The sequence below is a fragment of the Impatiens glandulifera genome, chromosome 2, assembly GCF_907164915.1.
Source record: "Impatiens glandulifera chromosome 2, dImpGla2.1, whole genome shotgun sequence".
NCBI lineage: Eukaryota > Viridiplantae > Streptophyta > Magnoliopsida > Ericales > Balsaminaceae > Impatiens > Impatiens glandulifera.
The window spans coordinates 3,644,353-3,669,557 of record NC_061863.1 but is presented as its reverse complement, the minus strand read 5'-3'; the positions used below and the strand labels follow the sequence as shown (position 1 = coordinate 3,669,557).

The 25,205-nt window shown below is 29.4% G+C and overlaps 4 protein-coding genes and 1 non-coding gene across 6 annotated transcripts; 2 read left to right on the top strand and 3 right to left on the bottom strand.

Moving 5' to 3' along the window:
* The first annotated feature begins 2,139 nt into the window (after window positions 1–2,139).
* Window positions 2,140–4,914, top strand: LOC124923742 (proteasome subunit alpha type-1-A-like). The gene is made up of 2 exons (XM_047463706.1): window positions 2,140–2,622; window positions 4,223–4,914. Exons 1-2 carry the CDS (start codon window positions 2,272–2,274, stop codon window positions 4,718–4,720), a joined length of 849 nt encoding a protein of 282 aa, XP_047319662.1. The 5' UTR covers window positions 2,140–2,271; the 3' UTR covers window positions 4,721–4,914.
* A 2,473-nt stretch (window positions 4,915–7,387) lies between these two features.
* Window positions 7,388–8,426, top strand: LOC124927695 (protein RADIALIS-like 4). The gene is made up of 2 exons (XM_047468150.1): window positions 7,388–7,740; window positions 8,208–8,426. Exons 1-2 carry the CDS (start codon window positions 7,454–7,456, stop codon window positions 8,233–8,235), a joined length of 315 nt encoding a protein of 104 aa, XP_047324106.1. The 5' UTR covers window positions 7,388–7,453; the 3' UTR covers window positions 8,236–8,426.
* Window positions 8,427–9,553: 1,127 nt separating this feature from the next.
* TRNAA-AGC lies at window positions 9,554–9,626 on the bottom strand. Its single transcript has one exon. It is a non-coding gene; the product is annotated as a tRNA-Ala (tRNA).
* A 2,674-nt stretch (window positions 9,627–12,300) lies between these two features.
* LOC124925934 (5'-nucleotidase domain-containing protein 4) lies at window positions 12,301–18,813 on the bottom strand. 2 transcript variants are annotated; one of them, XM_047466076.1, is made up of 18 exons: window positions 18,342–18,812; window positions 18,059–18,141; window positions 16,758–17,050; window positions 16,581–16,658; window positions 16,277–16,497; window positions 15,931–16,023; window positions 15,750–15,833; window positions 15,219–15,335; window positions 14,848–14,953; window positions 14,683–14,745; window positions 14,145–14,198; window positions 13,969–14,026; window positions 13,664–13,740; window positions 13,416–13,486; window positions 13,263–13,320; window positions 12,848–12,907; window positions 12,693–12,755; window positions 12,301–12,612 (listed from the first exon to the last, which is right to left on the bottom strand). In XM_047466076.1, the coding sequence occupies exons 3-18, from the start codon at window positions 17,034–17,036 to the stop codon at window positions 12,490–12,492; spliced, it is 1,605 nt and encodes a 534-aa protein (XP_047322032.1). In that variant the 5' UTR covers window positions 17,037–17,050; window positions 18,059–18,141; window positions 18,342–18,812; the 3' UTR covers window positions 12,301–12,489. The 2 variants fall into 2 exon arrangements, with proteins under 2 accessions (XP_047322032.1, XP_047322031.1); XM_047466075.1 differs by lacking the exon at window positions 18,059–18,141 and having other exon boundaries at window positions 18,342–18,813.
* A 3,117-nt stretch (window positions 18,814–21,930) lies between these two features.
* Window positions 21,931–23,317, bottom strand: LOC124926144 (putative S-adenosyl-L-methionine-dependent methyltransferase Mvan_0910). The gene is made up of 2 exons (XM_047466320.1): window positions 22,742–23,317; window positions 21,931–22,651 (listed from the first exon to the last, which is right to left on the bottom strand). Exons 1-2 carry the CDS (start codon window positions 23,121–23,123, stop codon window positions 22,020–22,022), a joined length of 1,014 nt encoding a protein of 337 aa, XP_047322276.1. The 5' UTR covers window positions 23,124–23,317; the 3' UTR covers window positions 21,931–22,019.
* Between the last annotated feature and the right edge of the window lie 1,888 nt (window positions 23,318–25,205).

Here is a 25,205-nt window from a genome sequence, read left to right as displayed (position 1 = left end):
ATTATAATTTTAAACTTTTAACATTTTTTAATTTAAGTTCTACTCAAACAAAATACACAGAAATACAAAACAAACACTAATAACAAAAATTTAAGTGAGAGATACACACCAAGTAAAACAATGAATTGATCTAGCGTCATTGACAAAAACATATACAATAATATTGATTGGAGGTGGAAAACGTCTATTGTGGAGATCCCCTATTAAAAAATAATCGACTATAAAACTTGATTAAAACCTAAATTATTGTCAAACAAAAGTACACAAAAACAGAACAAAGACTAAAAAAACTTGAGTCAAATAGCAAAACAATGACGACAACAATATATGGTTCTATCACGTGAAGGTTTTGAATGAGAATGAAAGACGACTATTGTTTGGGATTCCGTACTAGAAAACAATCGACTATTCAGCACCAAACATGTTAGGATGGTCGAGTGGTCTAAGGCGTTAGACTCAAGTTCTGGTCCACTAACGTGGGTGTGGGTTTAATCCCCACTTCTGACAATTATATTTTTATCTTTTAACATTTTTAATTTAAGTTCTACTCAAACAAAATACACGAAAATACAAAATAAACACTAATAACAAAAATTTAAGTGAGAGATACACACCAAGTAAAACAATGAATTGATCTACTGACAAAAACATATACAACAATAATATTGATTGGAAGTGGAAAACGTCTATTGTGAGGATCCCATGTTAAAAAATAATCGATTATAAAAGTTGATTAAAACCTAAACTATTGTCAAACAAAAGTATACAAAAACAGAACAAACACTAATAAACTTAAGTCAAATAGCAAAACAATGACGACAACAATATATGGTTCAATCACCGTGGAGGTTTTGAATGAGAATGAAAGATGACTATTGTTTGGAATCCCGTACTAGAAAAACAATCGACTATTCAACACCAAATATGTCAGGATGGCCGAGTGGTCTAAAGTGCCAAACTCAAGTTCTGGTCCACTAATCGTGAGAGTTGATTGAAACCCCACTTATGACAATTATAATTTTTAACTTTTAACATTTTTTTAATTTAAGTTCAAGTAAAAAATAATATACGAAAAAACAAAACAAACACTAATAAAAATTTAAGTGAGAAAAGCACAAACCAAGCAAAACAATGAATTGATCTACGTAATTGACAAAAACATATACAATAATAAAACAACGTTATAAATAAAAGCATAAATGTACATGGATGGTTCTACCATTGTTACCATTGTGGCTTGCGTTTTTATTTATTGGAAGTAGAAAACGTCTATTGTGGGGATCCCTTGTTAGAAAAATAATCGACTATAAAACTTGATTAAACCCTAAATTATTGTCAAACAAAAGTACACAAAAACAGAACAAACACTAATAAAGCTTAAGTCAAGTAGCAAAATATTGACAACAACAATGGATGTTTCTATCACCGTGGAGGTTTTAAAGGAGAATGAAAGTCGACTATTATTTGGGATCCCGTACTAGAAAAACAATTGACTATACAACACCAAACATGTTAGGATGGTCAAGTGGTATAAGACGTCAACCTCAAGTTCTAGTCCACCAACGTGGACGTGGGTTTAAACCCCATTCTTGACAATTATGATTTTTAACTTTTTTATAATTTAAGTTCTAGTGAAACAAAACACTAATCAATTTTAAGTGAGATATAAACCCATCAAGCAAAACAATGAATCAGACCCTAGAGAAGCTTTCCTTTCGACACAGTCTCTAAATCGCTCTGGCAGCAGTCCAATTCGATCCCCCACCTTGCAAGAATGACTGATGCACATGACATATATATATATATATATCTACTCTCACGAACCACGTACACATATTACAAATAAATTTTTAATATGACTATTGATAGTTACATTACTATTTAACTTAATCAAACTATATTCAGGTAAAATCTACTTAGTAAAATATGTTTTGCCTATTTGATTCCATCAATACAAATAAATGATTACTTTTCTTCTGAGTTTAGAAAAACATTCTATTGAGTCATCTGATTTATATTGGGATCATTATATATACTCACCAAATAGGCCAATTGGGCTTGTCTTCAAACAAATGGGCCAACTATAAAAAATAAAAATAAAAAAGACTTCCAAGTTTTCTCTCTCCTCTTAAACTTGAAGGGAAAGAAAAGAAAAGAAAAGCCTCTTGTCTCCTCGATCTCAAACAATCATTTCTTCAAGTTCTTCTGTGACCATCTCTTACATTAATACATAGTATTGTTCCTTAATATAAACTTGGTAGTTCAGTGAAGATGTTCAGGAATCAATACGACACTGACGTGACGACATGGAGTCCGCAGGGGCGTCTATTTCAAGTGGAGTACGCCATGGAAGCCGTGAAGCAAGGTTCGGCTGCTATTGGTCTCCGATCTAAGACGCATGTCATTTTGGCCTGTGTTAATAAGGCTAATTCCGAATTGTCTTCTCACCAGAAGAAGATTTTCAAGGTAGACGATCACATCGGCGTCGCAATTGCCGGACTCACCGCCGACGGACGTGTTCTCTCCCGCTATTTGAGAACCGAGTGCATCAATCATAGCTATACTTATGAGTCCCCTCTCCCTGTCGGACGAATTGTTGTTCAACTCGCAGATAAAGCCCAGGTTATTCAATAATATTAACCCTAGCTAATTTATTCTGATTCTTATTTAGCTCGAACCATGGTCTGTCTCTATTCCTAATGACATCTTGTAGGGTTAACTTAGGATTTGCATAGCAGTTGAATTCTCTTCTCAGGATCTTCATGTTTTCGTAGAAATGAAGACTAAAGTTTCCAAGTTTAGGTTTTCATGGCATTTTCCCTTTACCTTGTTCTCCCTTGGTTGTTATGGATGGCCATTGATTGACCATGTTTGGATTCATTGTGGATGATTAGTATGCCAACAATTAAATGGTGGTCTATTCATATTAGTGGTTTGATGTTAATTCATTGATTGGAGTCTTCTTTTGTCTTCACTGCCAATGCCAGGTTAGATATTCCATATCATGTAATTGTAGAGTATTTGAATAACATTCAATATTTTGAGTGATCCCCTCTTTTGAGTGTCTCTAAGCAAATTTGAAAATTAGTGTAATCAAACATATAATATCACAACTTTGTAACTTAGGCAGCCATGCTTGGATTGGCTACACTATACTGGCAGACCCACTTGGAATATCCATTTATCCTAACACCAGTTACAATTTCTCAAATCATATTCACACCCCTGGATGCTCCCAGAAGTTTTTAGTACAATCTTGAAAGATTTGTGGGAAAAGAATACTTTGGATTTCATTTGCGACACTTTATGTCCTTGTGACCATTTTGATATTGGCACAAGGACGAGGATGTAGAAATTGGATCACCATTACCCACCCTAAAAAGTATATAGAGAAAGGTGTCGACAGAAACCTAGGTTTTTCATGTGAGAAAATCTCTTCTCAAGTTTAACAATTTGCCAACTTAGATATCATTCACAATTTATAAGCTTTATTTGGGAAGATTTTTTTGTCAGATCGACTTGGATCTAGATGACATCACATTTGAGAACTGAACTTAGTAAGGGACAAATTTGATAAAATAAAATAAATTATGGTTTCTCTCTAGATCCAAATACAAAAACAAAAGTGTTTTCCAAATAGGCCCGAGCCCATTTAGAAACACTCTTTCGAGCTGAAGCTGGGTTTGGACGGGAAAATGTCTACAAATTTATGAATACATGTATAATTAAGTTATTATGAACATTATCTAATCTAAATTAACATCCCGATATGAGAAACTTTGACAAAAAAAATAGTACTTCCAAGGAATTTATGGACGTTTTCTAGTCCAACTCAGCTCTTGCTCAACAAAGTGTTTTTCAAATGGGAACAATATATATGAAGGATAAATGTTAAGAGTTTCACAATGGAGGTCAAGTGGATAGGGTTTTGACTTGGGAGTTTGAGGTCTCAAATTCGAATCACTGAAAACACTTGATTGAAGTGAGGGGTCATCGAGGTAGAATACTGTGCTAGCCTTTTTAAGAAAAAAAAAGTGTAATCATGAGTTCAATTGGGGGTAGGAACATAAAAACTCAATTCCAAAAGTTAATGGAATTAACTAGGGGTCTTTTGTTTTCATACATTGGAGATACGTTGTTGCTCTCTTTCCAGTTTCGATTTTTCCTGCTTGATTGATACGATCTTGTCATCTTTGTTCCTTTTCTTTTTTTTTCATTGCAGGTCTGTACGCAGCGATCATGGAAACGACCTTACGGTGTGGGTCTTCTTGTAGCTGGATTGGATGAATCCGGAGCACATCTCTATTACAACTGTCCAAGTGGAAACTACTTCGAATACGAAGCTTTTGCAATAGGATCCCGCTCACAAGCTGCAAAGACCTACATGGAGCGCAAATTCGAGAACTTCATGAAATCCTCACGCGATGATCTTCTCAAGGACGCACTCTTTGCAATCAGGGAAACTCTTCAAGGAGAGAAGCTAAAGAGTTCAATATGCACTGTTGCGATTGTGGGGATTGACGAACCATTCCATATATTAGATAATGAAACTGTTCAAAAGTTGATTGATGATTTTGAGATGGCTGATGAAGAAATTCCGGCCGCTGCAGATGAAGAAGTTGGTGGTGGTGATGCTGCACCGGCCGATCAAGCCCCTGCTGCTGCTGACCAGAGTGCCCCAACAGATGAAGGTGCTGCCCCAGCCCCAATGGAGATGTGATCATGAATGGAAACATAATTGTTTTTTTTTTCTAAGTTATGGTTGAGACGGACAGGTATGATTGTGTTGGATAATTGGAGGATTGTTTTCTCATGAGCAATTTATTTGGGTTCCATGAGTTAGACCACCCACCACAAACAGCTCGTTTCAGTTGTGTTGGGTTCAATTGGGTAAATTTGGTGGTTTTAGTTTTTTGCTTTCTGTTTTTTAGTGCATTTCATCACTCAAGGTTATACAGTTTTAATCTTAAATCAATTAGGCTATAATCAAAATTTCAAAAATTTAATGAGATTAAGAAACATTTTTTTTTTATTTATGATACTAAATCTGGATATTGAAATGTTTTGAAATTAAACTTTGTATTTTTTAATTTATATATAGAAACATTTTGAAAATTGAACTTTTTTATATTTGAATTCAGAAACATGAAAATCAAAAATATTTTGGTTTCCTTAATTCCAGCTAAAGACATCTCAGAAAAGAAAAATTAAAAGGTGTTTCAAAATTGTTAAAAGACAATTTGGAGTTAGGTTCATCAAATCACTATTTGGTGAGTTATTATATCTATTAAATCACTTAATTTATGAACTAAAATAATAAAATATATTTTTTTTTTAAATATAAACAAATATTTTAATAATTTATTTTAAATAATTTATATTTATTTTTATACCATAAAAATTCTAAAAACAAGATTTTGGAGTACTGTCTCATTCAATTACTTTTTGTAGTGAAAGGGGATGACTTCTGATCTGACGCCTCCTAAGTTTGTTAGGTTAGGAATAATAACTCCTAAATAAAAAATAAATAAAGTTGCTTAGATCAGCTATATATGCCCCAAGAAGATATGAAATCTATATTGTAGTGTTGAACCTAGAAAATCTAATCCATTATGGAATAAAAAGGCTAGATTATATGCTTACTTTCACTCCTAAAAGATTAAATTAACATGCCTAAGTCTTCGGTTGATAACTTAATTTTATCACAAATACAGTCAAAAGTAAAACTTACCTCTTTTTCTGTGAGAAGTTGCTGCTACCTTCATCCTGATTAGTGGAGTTAGCTAGGTCCACAAAGATTTTTATGTGCTCCAATCATATGAATGGAGAACCATATATGATGATAATGATCCCAAGTGGTGAAGATAATTATCACATTCCCTGAGAATGAGATATGGAGTGGACCAGATATATAAAAATTAGAAGTGGACCAGTTAAAAAAACAAACTTGCATTTGGATCTATTTTAGTACTGGGGCAACTGCTACTTATTAGGGCACTAGGATATAATTGTAAATAAAAGTATAGATGACATACAAATTCATGATCCCTACTTCCATTTAAAGGTACCTTTTGAGAATCAAACCGTACCACTTGAGGGTTAAATTTTAAACTACATAAGTACACAATTGCATATGCATATAAGGGAAAATTAGTTCAAGGATTTCAAGGGGGAAAAGGAAAAAAGGCAAAGGCTGCTAGCCTAGTGAAAATGATACTTGAAAACCAAAAATGACAACACTACAGGAAAAGAGAATGTAGAGTTTTTAGATAGATATTGGCCAGAACCATTGAACAATTTGAATCTGATGTAAAGATAAAAAAAAAGGGGGGGACAAAAAAAAGGTCAAGTTCAAGGCATCCAATTGGATCAGGGATATGAAGACAGTATTTATAATTTATATGTCAAGTTGATGGAATAAGGAGGAAATTAACACACACACATACACACCTGCAAATATGGTAGAATATCATCTTCATATAATAATATTTTGTGAGTGTATATGAATTCATTTTGTTGGTCTTGGGGTTGGCGATTTAGGGATCTAATCCCCCACTAGCTGGGGGAGAATTCTTTAGAAAATCCACTTGCTGATGATATTATAAAAGACAACAAAGGGACTTTATGACAGATTAACCCAGATTCTTCTTTCAGATCTAGTAGCAAAATTTACTTCGAACAAAGTGAATCACATCTTAAGTAACTCTACTTAATGACCAACTTCCTCTACTCCAATTAGGTACATTTTTTATCATTTAAATAATTAAGTCCTTTGATAATTGTTATCTAAGATTACTTATTTAATTAAATATATCTCAATTTAAGGTATAAAATCTAAGCTTAATTCAGTAAACTATGATTACCTAACTCTATAATGAGAAAGAGCATACAAAAACAGCTTATAATTCCCCTTAAATTAATCAAATTAAGTTACTATAAAGGGTAAAATAATCTTTGTGAATAGTTTATAGACACTACATTTTAACTACATTCAATAGACTAAAGTTCAAAAAATGAAATTGGTTAGTTTATTCAACATTTTTTTCACACTTCAAATTCAATATTATCAAACAAATCCTTATCTATCATCTTAACTCAATAATCATGTAAAAACAACTATAATCCTTTAAATTATCTTCAATTTAGAAAATTATACTCTAACCATGAGCTACACTACACTAATTAAAGTTCGTAATTTTTTATTTAATTTATTCAACTGTAATTTTTAGCGAAAATTCAGGATTTTTCATTTGATTTATTCAACAATTATTTGTAAGACACATTTAAAATTGGGTATTATCAAACACATCCTTATATCCTTGTCTCTGATCTATAAAAGGCTTGCAAGGATAGCCAGATCACATACCAAGCCAGAACTCTTCCCTCTCTCTATACTACCCAACAACAGCTACTACATTCACTACAGAAAAAGAAGTCCATTTAATTGATTTTAATGGCATCAAGCTCTATCACATCTTCTTCCCGTTTTTCAAACTCTATTTGGACACAGAAACAAAACAAGCAATTTGAAGATGCTTTAGCTTTCTATGATGAAGATTCCCCTAACCGATGGAAAAACATAGCAAAGGCAGTAAGTGGGAAATCTGTGGAAGAAGTAAAGACACATTATGATATCCTTGTAAAGGATATCACACAAATAGAAGCTGACCAAGTTCCTCTACCCATCTACCGGCCATCTACATCTATGACTAACAATAAGCCTTATGCTAGAGAACAAAGGTACTTTTGATTCATATAATGTAATGCTAATTATTCTTATATAACTCCCATTCCATCCTAGTTAAACCAAGGTGAAAAGCAGTTACCTGTTCTGGATAAATATCAGAACAAATGCACATGAAATCTAATCTTGTATAGAGGATCAGAGTCACATGGTCATCTTCTTTAAGCTATTACTAACCTATAATAAATAAATAAATAAATTATCTTGTACTTATTGTCTTTAATCACATAGTTTAATGGGCTTAAGACTGTTCCTTGTCTCCTCATAATTGTGGCTATTGAACTTAGTTAATTTCTAAGCAGCATTACCATCATTTAATATATTAAATTGGGGAACACGAGAAACTTCTTATCCTCTGGTAAAGTTACAGTCATCCCTCAAGTAAAGCTGGTTTCTTATATACTGTATGAATGATGGGTTTAAAAAATTGGTCATTATCACATCTGCCTTTTAAAATCCACAGGCTTCTGAAGAATCTGAGACTCCATTGAAGAGAAAGATGTTTTATATATACATAACCAAATCATGTGTACACAACTACTGGAGGTCAAACAGGATCATTACCTAAGAAAAGTTTATTTCCACTTCTAATTGCAGCTCATTCTGTAATATTTTCTCAATATCCACTTATTGTGTAATAATTTCTATAGTTTATATCTATGCATCGAGATTTATGTGTTTCTGTTGCCAATTTACAGATAGCATTGTAGCAAATACAAAATAGACAATATATGCATATCAAAATCAATCTATACGTATCCCTTCACGTCAAAAATAGCTCATCTAGGTCTAGCTAGTCTGATTAGTAATTGTAGTTTTTAGCTCGTCCTAGTAATGTTTCAACTGCTACAGAAATCAGAAATCATAGTTGATGATCGTCTTCCAACTCCAAGTAATAGAAAATCATAAATATCAATATAATAGATTCAGGCTGTGAAAATTAACAAAATAGAGAGGCTCTTAAGAATCAGTAGTAATTTGCATGAGTAACCTGATAATTGGTGAGGAAATAAGGAGATGCATGTTACCTGAGGAAGAATACGTTGCTCGTACTTTAATTAGCTCGTTCTAGCGATGTTCAACTGCTATGGAAATCAGAAATCATAGTTGATAATCGTCCAAGTAATACAAAATCAAAAATCTCAATAAAATAGATTCAGGTGGTGAAAATTAACAATTTGCATGAGTAATTAACTTGATAATTGGCGAGGAAATAAGGATGCGATAGCGACGCCTGATACCTGATCTAGAATATGTTGCTCGTTCTATTGATATTCAACTGCTATGGAAATCAGAAATGATAGTTGATGATCTCAAAAGTGATAGAAAATCATAAATCTCAATATAATAGATTCAGGTGATGGAAATTAACAATGTTCTTAAGAATCCGTGGTAATTTGCATGAGTAACCTGATAATTGGTGAGGAAATTAGGATGCGATAGAGACGCCTGATACCTACTTTAGCTCGTTCTAGTGATGATCAACTGCTTTGGAAATCAGAGATGATAGTTGATGATCGTCAAAGTGATAGAAAATCATAAATCTGATCAATATAATAATAGATTCAGATGGTGAAAATTAACAAACTAAGGACGATCGAAGAGACGCCTGATACCTGATGATGAATACGTTGCTCGTTCTAGTGATGTTCAACTGCTGCGGCAATCAGAAATCATAAATCTCAATATATTAGATTCAGATCATTACTTTTTACTTATTACATTCGGATAAGGAAAAGGCGGGAAAATATTCATTTATTAATTGTTCTTTTAGAACACAATTTAAAAATATAAAAAGAAAACATTTGATGGAGATGCGGGGTATCGATCCCCGTACCTCTCGCATGCTAAGCGAGCGCTCTACCATCTGAGCTACATCCCCTTACTATTCTAATTTACTGATTTTGTTTTCACTTCTTTAGTTTTGATTAAATTATTTAAATTTATGTAAACAAAATATGTAAAAATAAACAAAACTTTGTATCAAAACAAAAATGTTACCTTTCTTTATTGTTTATCTGATTTGCACAAAAATGACATAATATGAAAATTTAACCCTTATTCAAACTCCATCAACAAAATAAACGTCATTCAAACCTTTGTTTTCAAATGCTATAAGAAAATCATGATTCATGATTTAAATGAAAATCAAACCGTATTATGCACCATTTGAGACCAAGTTACATTACCTATAGAAGAACAAGTTACATTACCCATAGAAGAAGAAGGTATAAAAGGTTGTTAATATATATATATATATATATATATGAGGAGTGATAGAGTAAGGGAATTTGGTGAGGGAATTTGGTGAGGGAATGACTTGGCATCACCTTCATTGGTTGGAAAATGTAGAAGTGGGAGGAAAGAGAAATTATTTGATTATGCCAAGTCATTCTCTCACCAAATTCCCTCACCAAATTCCCTCACCAAATTCTCTCACCTAATCATTTCTCTCTCTATATATATATATATATATACCTTTTTTTTCATACACACCAAATTATATATGTCAATCAATAGATATCTTGAACTTGTTCATCGGCTAATTATTATTGTCCCCAAGCACATGCCCTAAAATCAAAAACAGAAATTTCAGACTAATATCAGTTAAAGACAAAGAAAGGAATATAACATGTTAAGTTATTTGAATCTATTTTAAGTTTGGTTTCACGAAGGACAAAAAGATTTAAGTTTCATTAACCACTACATCAAATACTAAAATATATTTTAATCATTTAATCTAAATAATCCACATTTTCAAAATAATGATTTTTAACTAAAAGAAATACATCAAACAAACTATTGGTGTTCTAGGGACCCTTTTGTACTGATGTTGAAGACTTGTAGTCTAGAATTGGTTCGCGGCTATGTAACACAGATAAGGGGGAAAATTGGAATATTCGATACGGATACAATACACCAAAATACGTATCTTACGTATCGGATACGGATACGACAAAATATATATTTTGACTTTATGTAGGTTTGACCAGTCGAATACGGGAAATAGATATCAGATACAACAAATTAGGTATGTTGGTTTGACCAATAAGATATGGATTGGACACAACATGGATATGGCTTGGACACATTTGGGATACGTTTTAGAGCAATTGCAAAAAGAAAAAGTTTTAAAGGTCAAACTGAAAACAAATAGAATTTTGGGGATTAGTTAATAAATTGCTGAAAACTAAAAACTAAGGGCTTATTTGATATTTGATTATTGGGATACAACAATTCTCACACAAGCGAAGGCCGATTGAGGCAGTAGTTCATCAATACCATAAAGAAGTTGAACTCCTTTCCTGATTCCTAAATCATTAACATGCAAGGAGAAGATCATGAACATATGGACTGACCAAGACCCAATTCCATTAAATATTTTAATTATCAATATATATATATATATGGTTAAATATATTGATTTTTATTTTAAATATGTACATTTTTTATCATAAAATATCTTTATCATATTAAAAAATAATAATAATTAATATTTGTTAAATAAATAATTAAATTATTATTTGAAAATTATATATAATATAAAAAAATAATAATAATTTGACATTTTTTAAATAGTTTATAAATATTTATTATTTTATTTAATAATATTATTATGTAAAAAAGTTTATATTATTTTTTAAATATTGAAAAAAAAAATGTTCAATAAATATTTATTTAGAGCCATGAAAAATATTGAACAGACCAAAACAAATCCATAACTAAAATAACACTATTTAAAAAAATATATATTTATATATATTAAAAACTTAAAACTAAAATATAACACTATTTTCAAAAATATATGTAATTAATTAAACTGTGCTAATTTAAAATATATATAGCTGAAATTTTAGTCAAACTTAAGAAAAAGAATATATATCAATTATCTTATCTTTAAGAATAAATAAATCATAATAATATAGATTTTAATATAATAATTTATATATAAGATATCAAATATAATTTTATAATATAATATAAAGTGGTAATAGGTAAAAAAAATTCAAATATATATATTATTTTATTTTTTTTATAATTATTTTTGTTTGAAATTATTTTTTCTATATTTATTTTTATTTAAAATAGTTAAGTTATTTAAATATAAACCACTATTATTATATGTAGATTTAACTAAAATATCACGTTACGAATTTTATATTACCATATCATTTACATCTTTATTTTCTTCACTTTTAATATAAATTGAACGGAACAGTTGATAAAGATAAAGACGTCCCAGCAGTAAAACTTAAAAAAAAAAATACACTGCGTATACAAAGAATTTGTATTTATTTTCAACACAAATTAACAATTTTATAATATTTTATAAATTCTAATATAGATAAATGTACCATTAACAATTTCATGTACCCTAATGAGCGTTATAGTAGTAAAAAATATCTCTAATAAAACCTAACAATAAAGAAAAGTAAAAGTTATAAATAAATTTCCTGTCTCATTACCACCCCTATTATGGTTTCTCCTGATTGTATTTTTCCCTTTATATGTGAAACAATGAAATTTATGGAGCATAAGTTAACTCAATAGTAATATACAAAAGAAAAAATGTAAAAGCTTTTAAAACTAGTTCCAAAAAACATTCACAAGCTTACAAGTCCAAAGATATGCAGTAAGAAAAAAACAAAACACACAAAACATCTTAGAAGACTAGTTATTACTTATTAGTGGGCATTATTTTTATTTACTTTGTATGTAACTGTGACCAATATCCTTTTCACTTATCACAGACCGAGTATGTCGAATTCATGGGGCATAAAATCTTCACTTGGTCGATAGTACTTGTCAGGGGAGTATAAGCTCAGATTTGTCACCTGGCTTGTATAAAGACAAGCAAACCTCTCCACCTAAAACAATCAATTCTATTTTCATGATATGTATCATTCAATTTATTGAACTTTTGGGAAACCAAACATCGAATTCTCACCTGGTGTGCGAAACGAGAGTTCTGATATCCAGTCTTCATCAGTTGTCCCCAGACCTTATGAAACTGTGTAAGATAGACTTGGTCAAGATTCAACACAAAGCATAAAACAGAAACAATCGAGATCAAACAAGGTTGAAAACCGAAGCAAATATTACCTTCTGATGAAGTTCTCTTTGTCCTTGTTGATGACTGAGACGCACATCATCCTTTTGATACTGAAATATCAATAAATTATAAAAAAATATCTATTTGTGATTTAACTGGTTTAGTAAGCAAGTATTTTGTTCATTTTGAGATAATGGCGCTAACTGATAAAAATAAAAATAAAAACTTAAGAGGATTTGATTATACTAGGAAATTTCTTTTGTAACATCAAGATTTAAACAAGAAGATGGGGAGAAGTTGATACATATTACGGGGCTATTTGGCGAGTTCCTTAGAGATAAGAGGTTTAGGAACTATGTTATTTTGATTGCAGTTCCTCAAAATGGTGTTTTCAAATGAAGCAACTAGCATAATCATTAAATTAAAGAAAGTTAAGATTCAAGGTTATTTAGTAACAGGACAAACCTCCATTTCATCAAGATCTGACTCCTGCTGCTTATTTTCATCATGCCCAGCATTAAACCTGAACCAAGAAGCGAATTTTCATTTACATATCATTATATTTATTTCAACTATATAAGGTTGATTGATGGTCGAATTTACAACTGAAACACATACTTGAGAGACCATCTGCGATGATGTATTTCATCTTCAACAGTGTCACGCTCACTCCTCAATGACCGAAGTTGCTGCAAGATCAGTTCCGGTAGTTGAGTTAATTTTTAGCTAGAAAAAAATTCCATCTTTTTATCCTAATTGTTTTTTACCCAAACAAAAATAAATATGTTGGAGAAAACAGAATGAAAAATTCTTATTGGCATCGAGCTACAACTAAAGCAACAAACTATGCAACTTTTGTCTATTACCTTACGCAATTCTCTTGATTCCCAGAGGAGCTCAACCTCTCGTTCAAGTTCTGGAACAACTAGCATTGTTCTCCACCCTGTATAAAAGAGAATCTTTGCAAACAATGACAATAGATAACATGTTATCTCAAAGAACACCCAACACATTTTTGACCATTGGCGTCATGTTTTCATAACTCGACCTAAAAAGATTACATTTCCAACTCTACGGTTATGTGCATTGAAAAATCAGCCAAAGATGTGAAACCAATTAGAACAAGTATAATTTGTCTAAAAAATGATAAGAACAGAAACTGGATTTATACCTAAAACCTTTTTGCTTTGTAAAATATCTCCATATATGTGATCTCCAACATAAAGAACCTGTTATAGAAGAAAACACGCAGCACAAAAGAACCTATTTCTTTTTTACACAAGAAAAGAGAGAAGGGTTCAAGAATAACACAAAGTTATCATCAAAAATATCCAACATATTACAAACCTGTGGACTTGACTCTACAGAAAGTAGTTTATGCAGATGACCCACATTTCCTCCCTGCAAAGAATTCCTCATTATATAATAATTATCAAAACTAAATTTTTTTATTGAAATCAGAAGAAATATAATCCCCGTGGATCTCCCTGTATCCATTTTTTATTTTAAAGAGTTCCATTTTATTATATGAAGAAAAAAAAGCACCATGAAGGAGACAAAGAGACAGTACAAGCAAAGAAAAAGAAACAAAAAGAACAGAAACAACAGCACAACAAAACCATGCCCTGTATCCTACTCTCTTATATATCATAGTAACTGGGCGATTACAATCCGCCTCAAAAGGGAAACTCAGAGTAATTATCCTTATACCCGACATCCCTTACATATAGCCAAGAGGATTACTATTTGTATCCCACCCTCATTTATCTATGAAGTTGGCTGAGGCTACAAGGGTAAAGCATACCAATTGAATGATCAAACAAAGATTTCAATGTGGGATGGGATTGTGCCACATTATGAGATGAATATATGACTTGTGTATTACCTGGAAAACTCTACAACCACCATCTTCAGAGATTTCCACGGGAAAACTTTCCGAACTTCCAACCTAGTTACATTAAGTATATAATATGGGTTAAATACAAATTATAAAAATGCAAAAAAGCTAACAATGATTCTCTACATGCAAAGATCACAATGGAACAGAAACCTGAACCATAGGAGTTCCATTATCTGTATTACAAAGCATCCCAGATTCTGGTTTAACCTCAAAAAGGTTAGCACGGTTCTCATCATGGAAAAAACCTGGTTTTGAGCTGCAAAATTGAATAGATACATTTCCACAGATTATCAATTGTAACCATTTAACCTTAGTGACAATTCAAATAATTCCCACTTTTATGTTCAGATGTAACACACATACTAACGAGTCTGGAAATTTGTTAAATAATTCAGCAAGCCTTATTATGTTCAGTCTTGTTGATTGAAAAATTAAAAAAAAACAATAAAAGCTCCCGTAGGGATTATAACACCATTTAAAAGCAAAAAGGCGTAAACGTTCAATAGCAAAAGGGTGTAAACCTTCCCGTGATGACAACATCAAAGTATTTGAGCCAATCAAAATTCAGCTCTGAACTGCCAACTGATGTTTGAGTCCGGCAGAGAAAATTCATCACAACATTTGTGTAATCCCAAAGACTGAAACATGCATAACAAAATTGCAACTACATTAGTTTGAGAAAATTGCAACTAAAATATTTAAAGAATATGTGCCTTTAATCAAGATAATAACCATGTTCTATTCATGGATGAACATATGTTGATGAGCTTTGCATTTTAAATGCCACCTAGAAACATTTTTTGGATCTAGGTCGGAATGAGAAACTGTCAATAAATTAATTTTTTTAAATTCTTTTTGTGACAGATATCTCATCTGGATATGGATCCATACGAAATCACATTTGGAAATAGAACTTAGACAGACAAACTAAAATTGACGTTTTTTATATAGATCCGAATCCAGAAAAGTGTTTCCAGATTGACCCCTTGTGTCTAGAAAACCAGAATTACGATTAGAGGCTGAACTGAGAATGGATAAGAACTATGACATACCTGTTTGTCACTAAGAAAATAGCTCGGCCAGAATCCCTTAGCATTTTGAACATTGGTACAATAGAGGCATCATCATTAATATACCTGTAGTAGTTTAGGAAAAATGCTACTATTTTATGAAAAAATACAGAGTAAGAGAAAGAAGGAAATAAGATAAGATATAATAGAGTGAATATCATACCTTGCTGGATCCTTCGCAACCATCTGCTTCAGAGTTCCATCACGATGGCACAAATCTACTGCTGCTCGAACATGTTTGTACATATGAGCATAGCTGCAAGAGAGTTCATTTACAACATTAACAAGTTGAGTGAAAAAAATAAGAATAAAAACAAAAGAAAATAAAAGACTATGCAACCTTCACATTTTCTGAAGTTTTTATTGAATTTCCCTTTTCAAAACTGTTATGCAGACCTTTATTTTCACTTATATTATGGGGGGGGGGGGGGGGGGGGGGGAGGGAATTATGTATAGATGTGATATTTGTGAAAATATATATAAATAAAACACAATGGTTACTCTCTTACTCTGCACCTCCAGGAACTTGTCCAGGGTTATTGTCCTTGAAATCAACCAGTTGAGCAAACAAGTAAGCTTCAGCCAGTGAGAAAAGAGTATCAATGACTGCATATTCAGGTTCATCAAATGAATCTCGTATCAAAGTATATCCATAAGTTGACATTTTATCTTCCTTTGACAACTCCTTAAATCCATGATAGGCTACTTTGACATATTTATGTCGATCCATCTGGAAATCACAAAAGAAAAAATCTCTCAAAATCACAAGAATTAACAAGTGATAAAGACACGATAAAGAAGCGCAGAATGCACCTTTAATATGTTTCCCCTCTTCTTATCCAAAACTAAACCTCTGACCATGTACTTCCAGTCAAATGTCCAATTCAACAACTAGAAAATAACCAATGACAATAACAATAGTGAAATCAATATTTTAAGTCTGCACAAAAAAAAATATGGAAAGCCACATGATTCATTAATACTACTAACCTCCAAGGGGTATCCCAAATCATAGACCAGCTTTCTAACTGTGCCTTCATATGCAAGAGATTCGAAAGTTTCTGGTTTATATTGCGCTAACGTATAATCCATGTCAAACCCAACAGCAACTATGCTTTTCATATTTAAAGATCTATTGCAAAATATCTGTCTCCCTATGTTAATGTCTTTTCCTCCATCAGGAGATGACCAAATATGTGGAGAAGCTCCATAATTGTCATTCAAACTCTTAGCATTTTTCATTGTCTCATCTACTCCAGTCCCATTCATTATGTAGCGGTTTCCTGTAAAAGAAGATGACTGAAAAGCATTAAGAGAAGATGATATGTCAACAAAAGCCATGCATGAATAGTTAGAAAACTAAAGGAACCCATCAATATTTTATGCGTTATTTTATCTCGTGCGACCCTGTTTCATCCATGAGTACCAATTGTAACAATTCGTAGAAGAACCATACATTAAAAGCTAATAGTTGTTAACCATTTGGAAACACTCTTTTTTCTATCAGATATCATCTGGATGTAGAATCAATCCATAATAATGAATTAAAAAACGCAAAAGTTGAATTTTGGAGTTGAAGGAGTTTCTCATGCTTGTAGCTAACAGTAGTCTCTAATAACAATAATGACTATACATATGCACATCTATTTACATGCTGATTTTGTATTCATCAAAAGATGAACATCTATTTATTTTCCAGAACTCAACTCTGGGATGACCACTAGCTGCATCCAAAGTAAAGAAGTAGCATTCAAAAAAAAAGTATGTAATAATAAAGTTGTCATGAATGCAACATCTTTCAATACAAGCAAGGAAAGTAAAAGGCTTGATATCAGCCCTCACAATCCCCTAAGATAGAGTCTATTTTCAATAAGCAAAACAACTACAGAATTACAAAACATTCCCAAACCAAATTAATCAACCATCATCATCCGCGTAAACTAAGTCACCATCTGTCACAAACTTTGAAACAACTTGAGAATTCTCATCACACGGCACGTGTCTCCATGTCCTTCTCCTCCTACCAGACTTAGGTTTATCAATCATATCGAATTCAAATCTCTAGGTTTATTAGCCAATTATCAAATGATTTGTTTGTTTCTTGTAAACCCAACCTCCATAAAACACTTAACCCATGATTACAAAGAAAGAATATGAATGTTTTAATGAAAATTTTCAAAGTTTTGATTACAATTGATTTCTCAATAATCAGCAAACATGAACATTTCCAAGAAGACATACAAATGCACATTCAACCAATTAACAATATAATAAACAAGAAAGATGCTCACCTTGGCCAAATTGGACACAAACAAAAACTCAGAGGGTTTGAGCCTTAAGTACTACACAGTCCAAGGTTTGCTCCAAGGAACACCTAAAATACCAGTTATCGAAATGAACAAAAGTCTTGTGCTCACAAAGAGCCTACAAACTGAAGTTATACGCAGACCCATCTTATCAAAACCTAGTAATTGATTTCGACCGACTCATCAAATTGGGAAAGCGACCCACATATAAAGAACAGCACTTTTTAACAAAAATCATAATAAGAAAAGTTTGTAGCAGGAAACGAACCTAATTCGGGAATCCTTCTTCTTCGTTGGTCCGAATGAAAACAAGGGCACAGAAGTTTGTAGCGAGAATCAATAAGTCTAGGAGAGAAGAAATGAGTTGGATTGAACTTGGGCGCGGGAGAGATGATAAAGAGGCAAAAGGAGAATGTCGGTCTCTTTGGAATCCGCATTTTGTAGTTAAAAAAGGATTGGAGTGATGAGGGCATCAAATACTTAAGCAGAATTGGAATTTGGGAATAATTGAAGGAATTGTTGCTGCTGTTGCTATGCTGCTGGAAATAGATGCATTTAAAGTAAAGAAGCTTGGGCAATTGTCATTCTTCTTCCAATATATATTGGAAAAACAAACAATTAGTGGGAATCTGATTGTGGATTACCGATTTGGAGATCGAATCCAATTCTTAATACTTTTCTTTTTTTTTATATACATAATCGTGAGGAACTCGATCTGTTAATGGCGGGAGGTTAATTCTTTTGTGCGTTTTTTTGACAGTCTTGAAGAGAAAGAGGCGCATTTTAGCGATTTCGATAAAAGTGGATAAAGCGGGTAGGATAGTAGGGTATAGATTTCCATTATAAGAATTCTCTACCACGTATATAAGGAAAACAATGATAATGTTTGAAAAAATATATCATATTAATATTAAATGTTTTTTAAAATAAACAATTATCATATTATATTTTTTTTTTCATAATTAAGTTATTGTATTACTAGTTTATATTTTATAAACAAATAAATTTTAAATATAAAAATTTAATATATATTTAAAATTATATATTATAAAAAATAAATAACAATAACTCACAAACTAATATGAATGTTTTTTAAATGTAGAAAATTATTTAAGATATTAAATAATAATTATTAAAGAAATATAGAAATATTTTGATAAACAATGATAAATGAGAAATATTAAAAAAAAATTACATATTAAATATTAACTTCAATAACATTGTATTTAAAATAAAATAAGTTATAACAAAATTATTAATATTTATTTAAATATTATTTTTAAAATAATATTTTAAATTTTAGTTTTTATTAATATATCATTTTTCTAAACACAATATATATATATATATATAATTATTATTATAATTAAAATAACACTTAAAATTCAACAAAATTACAACTTTCAAAATGTTATTTAACTATTTTTTACTAAATAATAATAAATAATTATTTTTTATAAAATAATTAATATTTATGATAAACTAATAGTTAATATTAAGAATTGTAAAATATATTATTAAATAAATTATTGTTTATTTTATTTTAAAATTTAAATAAATAAATATATATAACTATTTATAAATACAATAAATTTTATATATTAATATTATATATATATATAATAAACATATTATAATTATAATAATTAAATATTTTTGTATCAATTTAAAATGTTATTATATTTGTTTATTAATATTATATATATATATATAATAAACATATTATAATTATAATAATTAAATATTTTTGTATCAATTTAAAATGTTATTATATTTGTTGTATTTATTTTATATTATAAAATATTATATTATAAACAAAAATATTAATTAATAATTATTAAATAAAATAAATGATTAGATTATTATTTTAAAATAAAATTTTATTTAATATAAAATTTTAAATAAATAATGAAGTAAGAATTTTAAATGATATAATAATTAAATAAAAAATACAAAAATATTTAAAATTTATATGATAATTTTAAACTGTTATATATTTTAAATTTTTTTATATATATTAAAATATTTATATGGAAATAAATAATTTAAAATATAAATTATTATACTTAAATTTATATAAATCATATATTTTATCATAAAATTTAAAATATTATAAATTTAAAAATATGTAATTATTATTTATCTTTCTTCCTCTCTTACAGTATACCACTAACAATTAATATTTAAAATAAAAATAAATTAATAATTAAACTAAAATAAAATAATATTTCAAAAAAAACTATATTTTAAATAAAACATTTAATTATTTAAAAATAAATTAATATAAAAACATTTTTTTTTTTAATATTAATATATTTTGAAATTAAAAAATATATATATATATATAATAAAGATATTATGTTTTATATATATTATAATTATAATAATTATTTAATATTTATTATATTAATTAAAATGATATTATATTTGGTATAATTATTTTATATCATAAAATATTATATTATAAACAAACTATTAATTAATAATGATTAAATAAAATAAATGAATAAATTTTAAAATAAATTTTAATTTAATATAAAATTTTAAATAAATAATGAAAAATAATTTTAAACTATATAAATAATTAAATAAAATACATAAATATTTAAAATTTATGTGATAACTTTTTAAAGTGTTATATATTTTGTTTTGTATATATACTAAATGAATTAAATACTATATATTTATTTGGAAATAAATAATTTAAAATTTAAAAAATAATTATTATACTTAAATTTCTATAAATCATAATATTAAAATGATATATCAGAATAAGAATAATAATAATAATAAAATATTATAAATTAAAAATATGTAATTATTAAAATATAATATTAAATAATAATAACAGTAATAAACTTAATTAATTATATATATATATATATTTTTAATTATTTAGTTAAGAATAATTGCTTAGCAAAAAATAATTTTTTATCTATATTATTTATTTTGATTTTATGAATGTTATTTTTTTACTATTTATTAACTTCCTTTTTAAATTAATAAATAATTATAAAAATAGATTGATTAAGTTAATATATATTATTTGTATCATTTTTAATATTATTAAATATTTATAATTTATATTTAATATATCAATTATTATCAACTTAATATTTAAATAAAATATAATAATGTAACTTAATTAATTATATACAAGTTTAATTATTATATTTTATTAATTATTTTATTATAGATAATATATATAATAACCAAATTTCTTAAATACAATTTTTTCATTATAAAGTTTATAAATAATATATATTTATATACTAGAATAAATTTTTAATTATTTGTAACAATAATAATTACATAAATATATTTTCTTTATCCATACATATTAATAATATATAATTGAAAATAATCATTTTATTTTATTTGTGAATATTGAAACTTCATAAATTGGAATATATATATATATATATATATATATATATATATATAAGTTTTTATTCATGTTTTTGTTTATAATATGACATAATCTTTAGATAGCTTGATATATTTTATTATATATTAAAAAAATTATAATATCTTTTTTAGTAGATATAATATGATATTTTTATAATGGAAACTGTGAAAATGAATAATAATTTAGATAAAATAAAAAATATATATTTTTTTTATGTTATAAAATTTAAGCTTTATCTCAAACTAAAATTAGTATATAATAAAAGAAATCTCCTTATCAAATTCTATATCTTATGTTATCTTATAAATACAAAATTTACACTGTCATATTTTTTTTTATTTCAACTAAAGTGTGCTACAAAATTATATTAAACAACCATGGATCTTTATTCTATTCAAAATAACTTATTTTAAACAAAATTTTAATATGAATTTGTATAACAGTGAAATTGATAAAAAGAAAAATATTTGATTTCAAATAAGCTTATATAGGAATGGCTAAACCTAGATTCCAATTGTAGAAGACCGATAACCTTCTTCAAGAAGATGATCGATTTGGTGAACCATAACGCGCTTCCACCAAGTACAAACGGCAACACGGCGTTCCATCGTCGGGATGATTCTGCAGCGATCTCGGCAGATTGAGTAGTTTGTTGAACAGATTCAATGGATCAGGCAATAAACCGAAATGCGCATCCTGATCACCGATTTGCGATAGATTCACATCTGAAAACCCTAGGGACGGAAGAAGTTCTTCCGGCCAATCACAGTAGAAATGGAAAACAGAGCTGGAGAGCATAGTTGATGGCTTGTTCATGAAATCAGCTAAGAGAACTGTCTCGCCTATGGCGGAATTATCTGCTATAATCTTCAATACTTCCATCGCTTTCGCATCTGTGAGGTAATACAGTATTCCTTCTAGAATCCATACAGTTTTCTTCTCCGGCGAGAATCCACGTAGAAGAAGCTCTTTTAACCAGTTATCATCACTGATATCAGCTTCGATTCTACTCAATGATTTGGATATAATCGCCGCGCGTTTACAACCGTTTGTCTGTTCTATCGCTTCATCTAGAATGCCGTTTTTCATTTGCAGAACGTCAGGGAAATCGATCTCAAAAACGTCAGTCTCTTTCAAGCAAGTTAACCGGTATGCTCTTGTATCCATCCCTGCATCAATCATCATCATCATAACGAATCGTAACAACATTCAAATCAAAGTATTGAATCAAGTCATCAACCAAGTCAAATCTAACGCACCTGCGCCGAGAAGAACAACCTGAGAAGCATCGCCATTGAAAGAACGGATGGCGATCTCGAGTTTCGAATCGATCCAGAGAGTTCGAACCGCGAGAATCACTCCGGAGATTTCCTTAGCATTGTTGAGTCGATCCTTCTTCATCTTCTCATAGAGATTTCTCAGGTAAGTCTCTCCGGCCAGTAACTCAGCTAGTGGATCGCGGATCACGTGCCTCCACATAGCTCGAACGGCGGCCATCTGACAAGCCGATCGGCGAATTGTATCCCATTCCTTCTCTATAACAGCATGTAGATCCCTGATTTTGCCAGTGAGTAACAATTCCGATAAGTTGAGCTCCGGCCAGGACGGATCCTCTAGGTTAGCCTCGTGCTCCGCCGACATTGTTCAATTTGGGCCGGGGAGATAATGGAATAGAAGATATATAAGAGAGAAAGGGAATTGAATGAAGAAGATAAGGGAAATAAGTGAACCACATATCATATGAAATGAAACCAACGTCTGGTAGAGCAGCTAAGATGAATCGTATCTTGCATTGAAAAGGAAGGTGATGAAGTGTCCACGAGTGCAGAAAAAGTTCTAAAGGTTAGTTTTTGCTCTCTCTCTCTCTCTCTCTCTCTCTTTCTTTCTTCGTCTTTTTTGAAATGGGGAAAAGGTAATAAAGGACGGATGATGGATCCCACCACTGGTGTGGGACTACTGGGATCATCTTCTTCTCTATCTCAAGTTTGTGTGGTTTCAAACTTCTTTTCTTCTTCTTCATCTTCTTCATTTTTCCTGCATCTGAAAGCAACCATTGATGGCCGGGGACGTGCCCACGTAGAGACCAGCTGCTCCGATCGTATTCAATTTCTGGCTAGACTGTGATTGATGAAGTTATAGTTTACGAATGTTTTTGATATTTTTTTTTATTCGAAAATAAACTACGATTATAAATTATTTTTAAAATTAATAGTTCAAAGTTAGAATAATTTTATTTATATCTAATTTAATTATTTTGTTTTGATAAATTCTTACATATAACTTTTAAAGAAACAAAAATAAATATTATGCTAAAAGTAATTTTAGTTAAAATATTTTATAATATAAATAATTTGAATAATCTTTTATATAATTATTTTAACATATAAAATTATAAATATTGGTTAAATAATATTTTATAATATAGATATCGACATTTACAATTCTAATTCAATGAAAACTAATTTGAACTAGACTAATTATTTTCTCTATCAAATTCTCTTCCAATTATTTGATTGAGTAATTCAGATAACAAAAATTAACTTACACTTGATTTGTTATTTGTAATTGAAAACTCGAATCAAACATGACTTAACCTTATATTATTAATATAACATCTTTATTTCATATTAAGATCAAACCAACACAAAATAACAATAAAAATAATTTACAATTTTTTCTACATAAAACTCTATAAAAGAAAATGAGTTAGTGAGTAAGAAAAAAATGGCAACACAAAACATTATAAAAGCAAATTTTAAACGGGTTGATGAGTCTACTTTAAGTCACGTCAGATTAACTCAATTCTAACAATATTATATATATATATATATAATGATACTTAATTTTCAAAATGTCTGGATTGCTGGGTCGAGAGTTGTGCTTAATTTTAGGAGTGAGAAAAAATACCGATATTAAAGGTATATCGAAAATACCGTACCGTAATATATCGAAAATATCGATTTTTAAGGTATACAGAAAAAAAGTAAGATATGATACCGATACCGAAATTATTATTACGGTAAAGGTATGAGATTTTTAAAATTTTGGTATATCGAGATATACCGAAATAGTATTTATAAGTTAATATATATATATATATAATATTTATAAGGAAATAATTAAATAAATTTGATATTAAATATAATTTTTGAATAATATCAAAATATAATTATACTGAAATATTAATTTACCGATGAAATTGATTTTTTTTAAGTTAATATGTTCTTTAGGTATCAAATGTATAATACCGATACCGTACCGAAATTAAGGTGTACCGAAATCAAGGTAAGGTAAATGTATGAATTTTTTGTATACCGAAATTAAGATATATCGAAATCAAGGTAATGTAAAAGTATGCATTTTTTGCATTCCGAAATTTTAGGTAAGGTACATGGTATGGATAAAACATGAAGGTATACCGTACCGACCCACCCTTAGTTAATTTAGATATATATATATATATGTGAGAGTCGGATTGTGGGTTGACCCGCCCATAAACTTAAAACGGTTAAATATAAAATTAAAAATGCTATCACATTTTTACCGTAATATTTTTTTTCACGGTTTTTTATATCATTACTCATTCAAATGCATGGACTACATGCTAGTTTATATAATAAAACTAATTAATAAAGAAAATATAATAAAATAAGTTTAACATAACAATTAAAGTATTTCGAACAAATTATTTCTCAAGACGGTTCTCTTTATTACCTCAACTCG

What these genes read in the sequence shown, in the direction of transcription:
- LOC124923742 (XM_047463706.1), top strand. Translation starts at nt 2,272, where the DNA reads ATGTTCAGGAATCAATACGACACTGACGTGACGACATGGAGTCCGCAG. An exon ending in AACTCGCAGATAAAGCCCAG is followed by an intron (nt 2,623 to 4,222) that starts GTTATTCAATAA and finishes TTTTCATTGCAG; the next exon opens with GTCTGTACGCAGCGATCATG.
- LOC124927695 (XM_047468150.1), top strand. Translation starts at nt 7,454, where the DNA reads ATGGCATCAAGCTCTATCACATCTTCTTCCCGTTTTTCAAACTCTATT. An exon ending in CCTTATGCTAGAGAACAAAG is followed by an intron (nt 7,741 to 8,207) that starts GTACTTTTGATT and finishes TAAAATCCACAG; the next exon opens with GCTTCTGAAGAATCTGAGAC.
- LOC124925934 (XM_047466075.1), bottom strand. Translation starts at nt 18,546, where the DNA reads ATGCCCTCATCACTCCAATCCTTTTTTAACTACAAAATGCGGATTCCA. An exon ending in ACAAAGCAAAAAGGTTTTAG is followed by an intron (nt 13,741 to 13,968) that starts GTATAAATCCAG and finishes TCTTTTATACAG; the next exon opens with GGTGGAGAACAATGCTAGTT. An exon ending in CATCGCAGATGGTCTCTCAA is followed by an intron (nt 13,321 to 13,415) that starts GTATGTGTTTCA and finishes TTCTTGGTTCAG; the next exon opens with GTTTAATGCTGGGCATGATG.
- LOC124926144 (XM_047466320.1), bottom strand. Translation starts at nt 23,123, where the DNA reads ATGTCGGCGGAGCACGAGGCTAACCTAGAGGATCCGTCCTGGCCGGAG. An exon ending in GGTTGTTCTTCTCGGCGCAG is followed by an intron (nt 22,652 to 22,741) that starts GTGCGTTAGATT and finishes TGATTGATGCAG; the next exon opens with GGATGGATACAAGAGCATAC.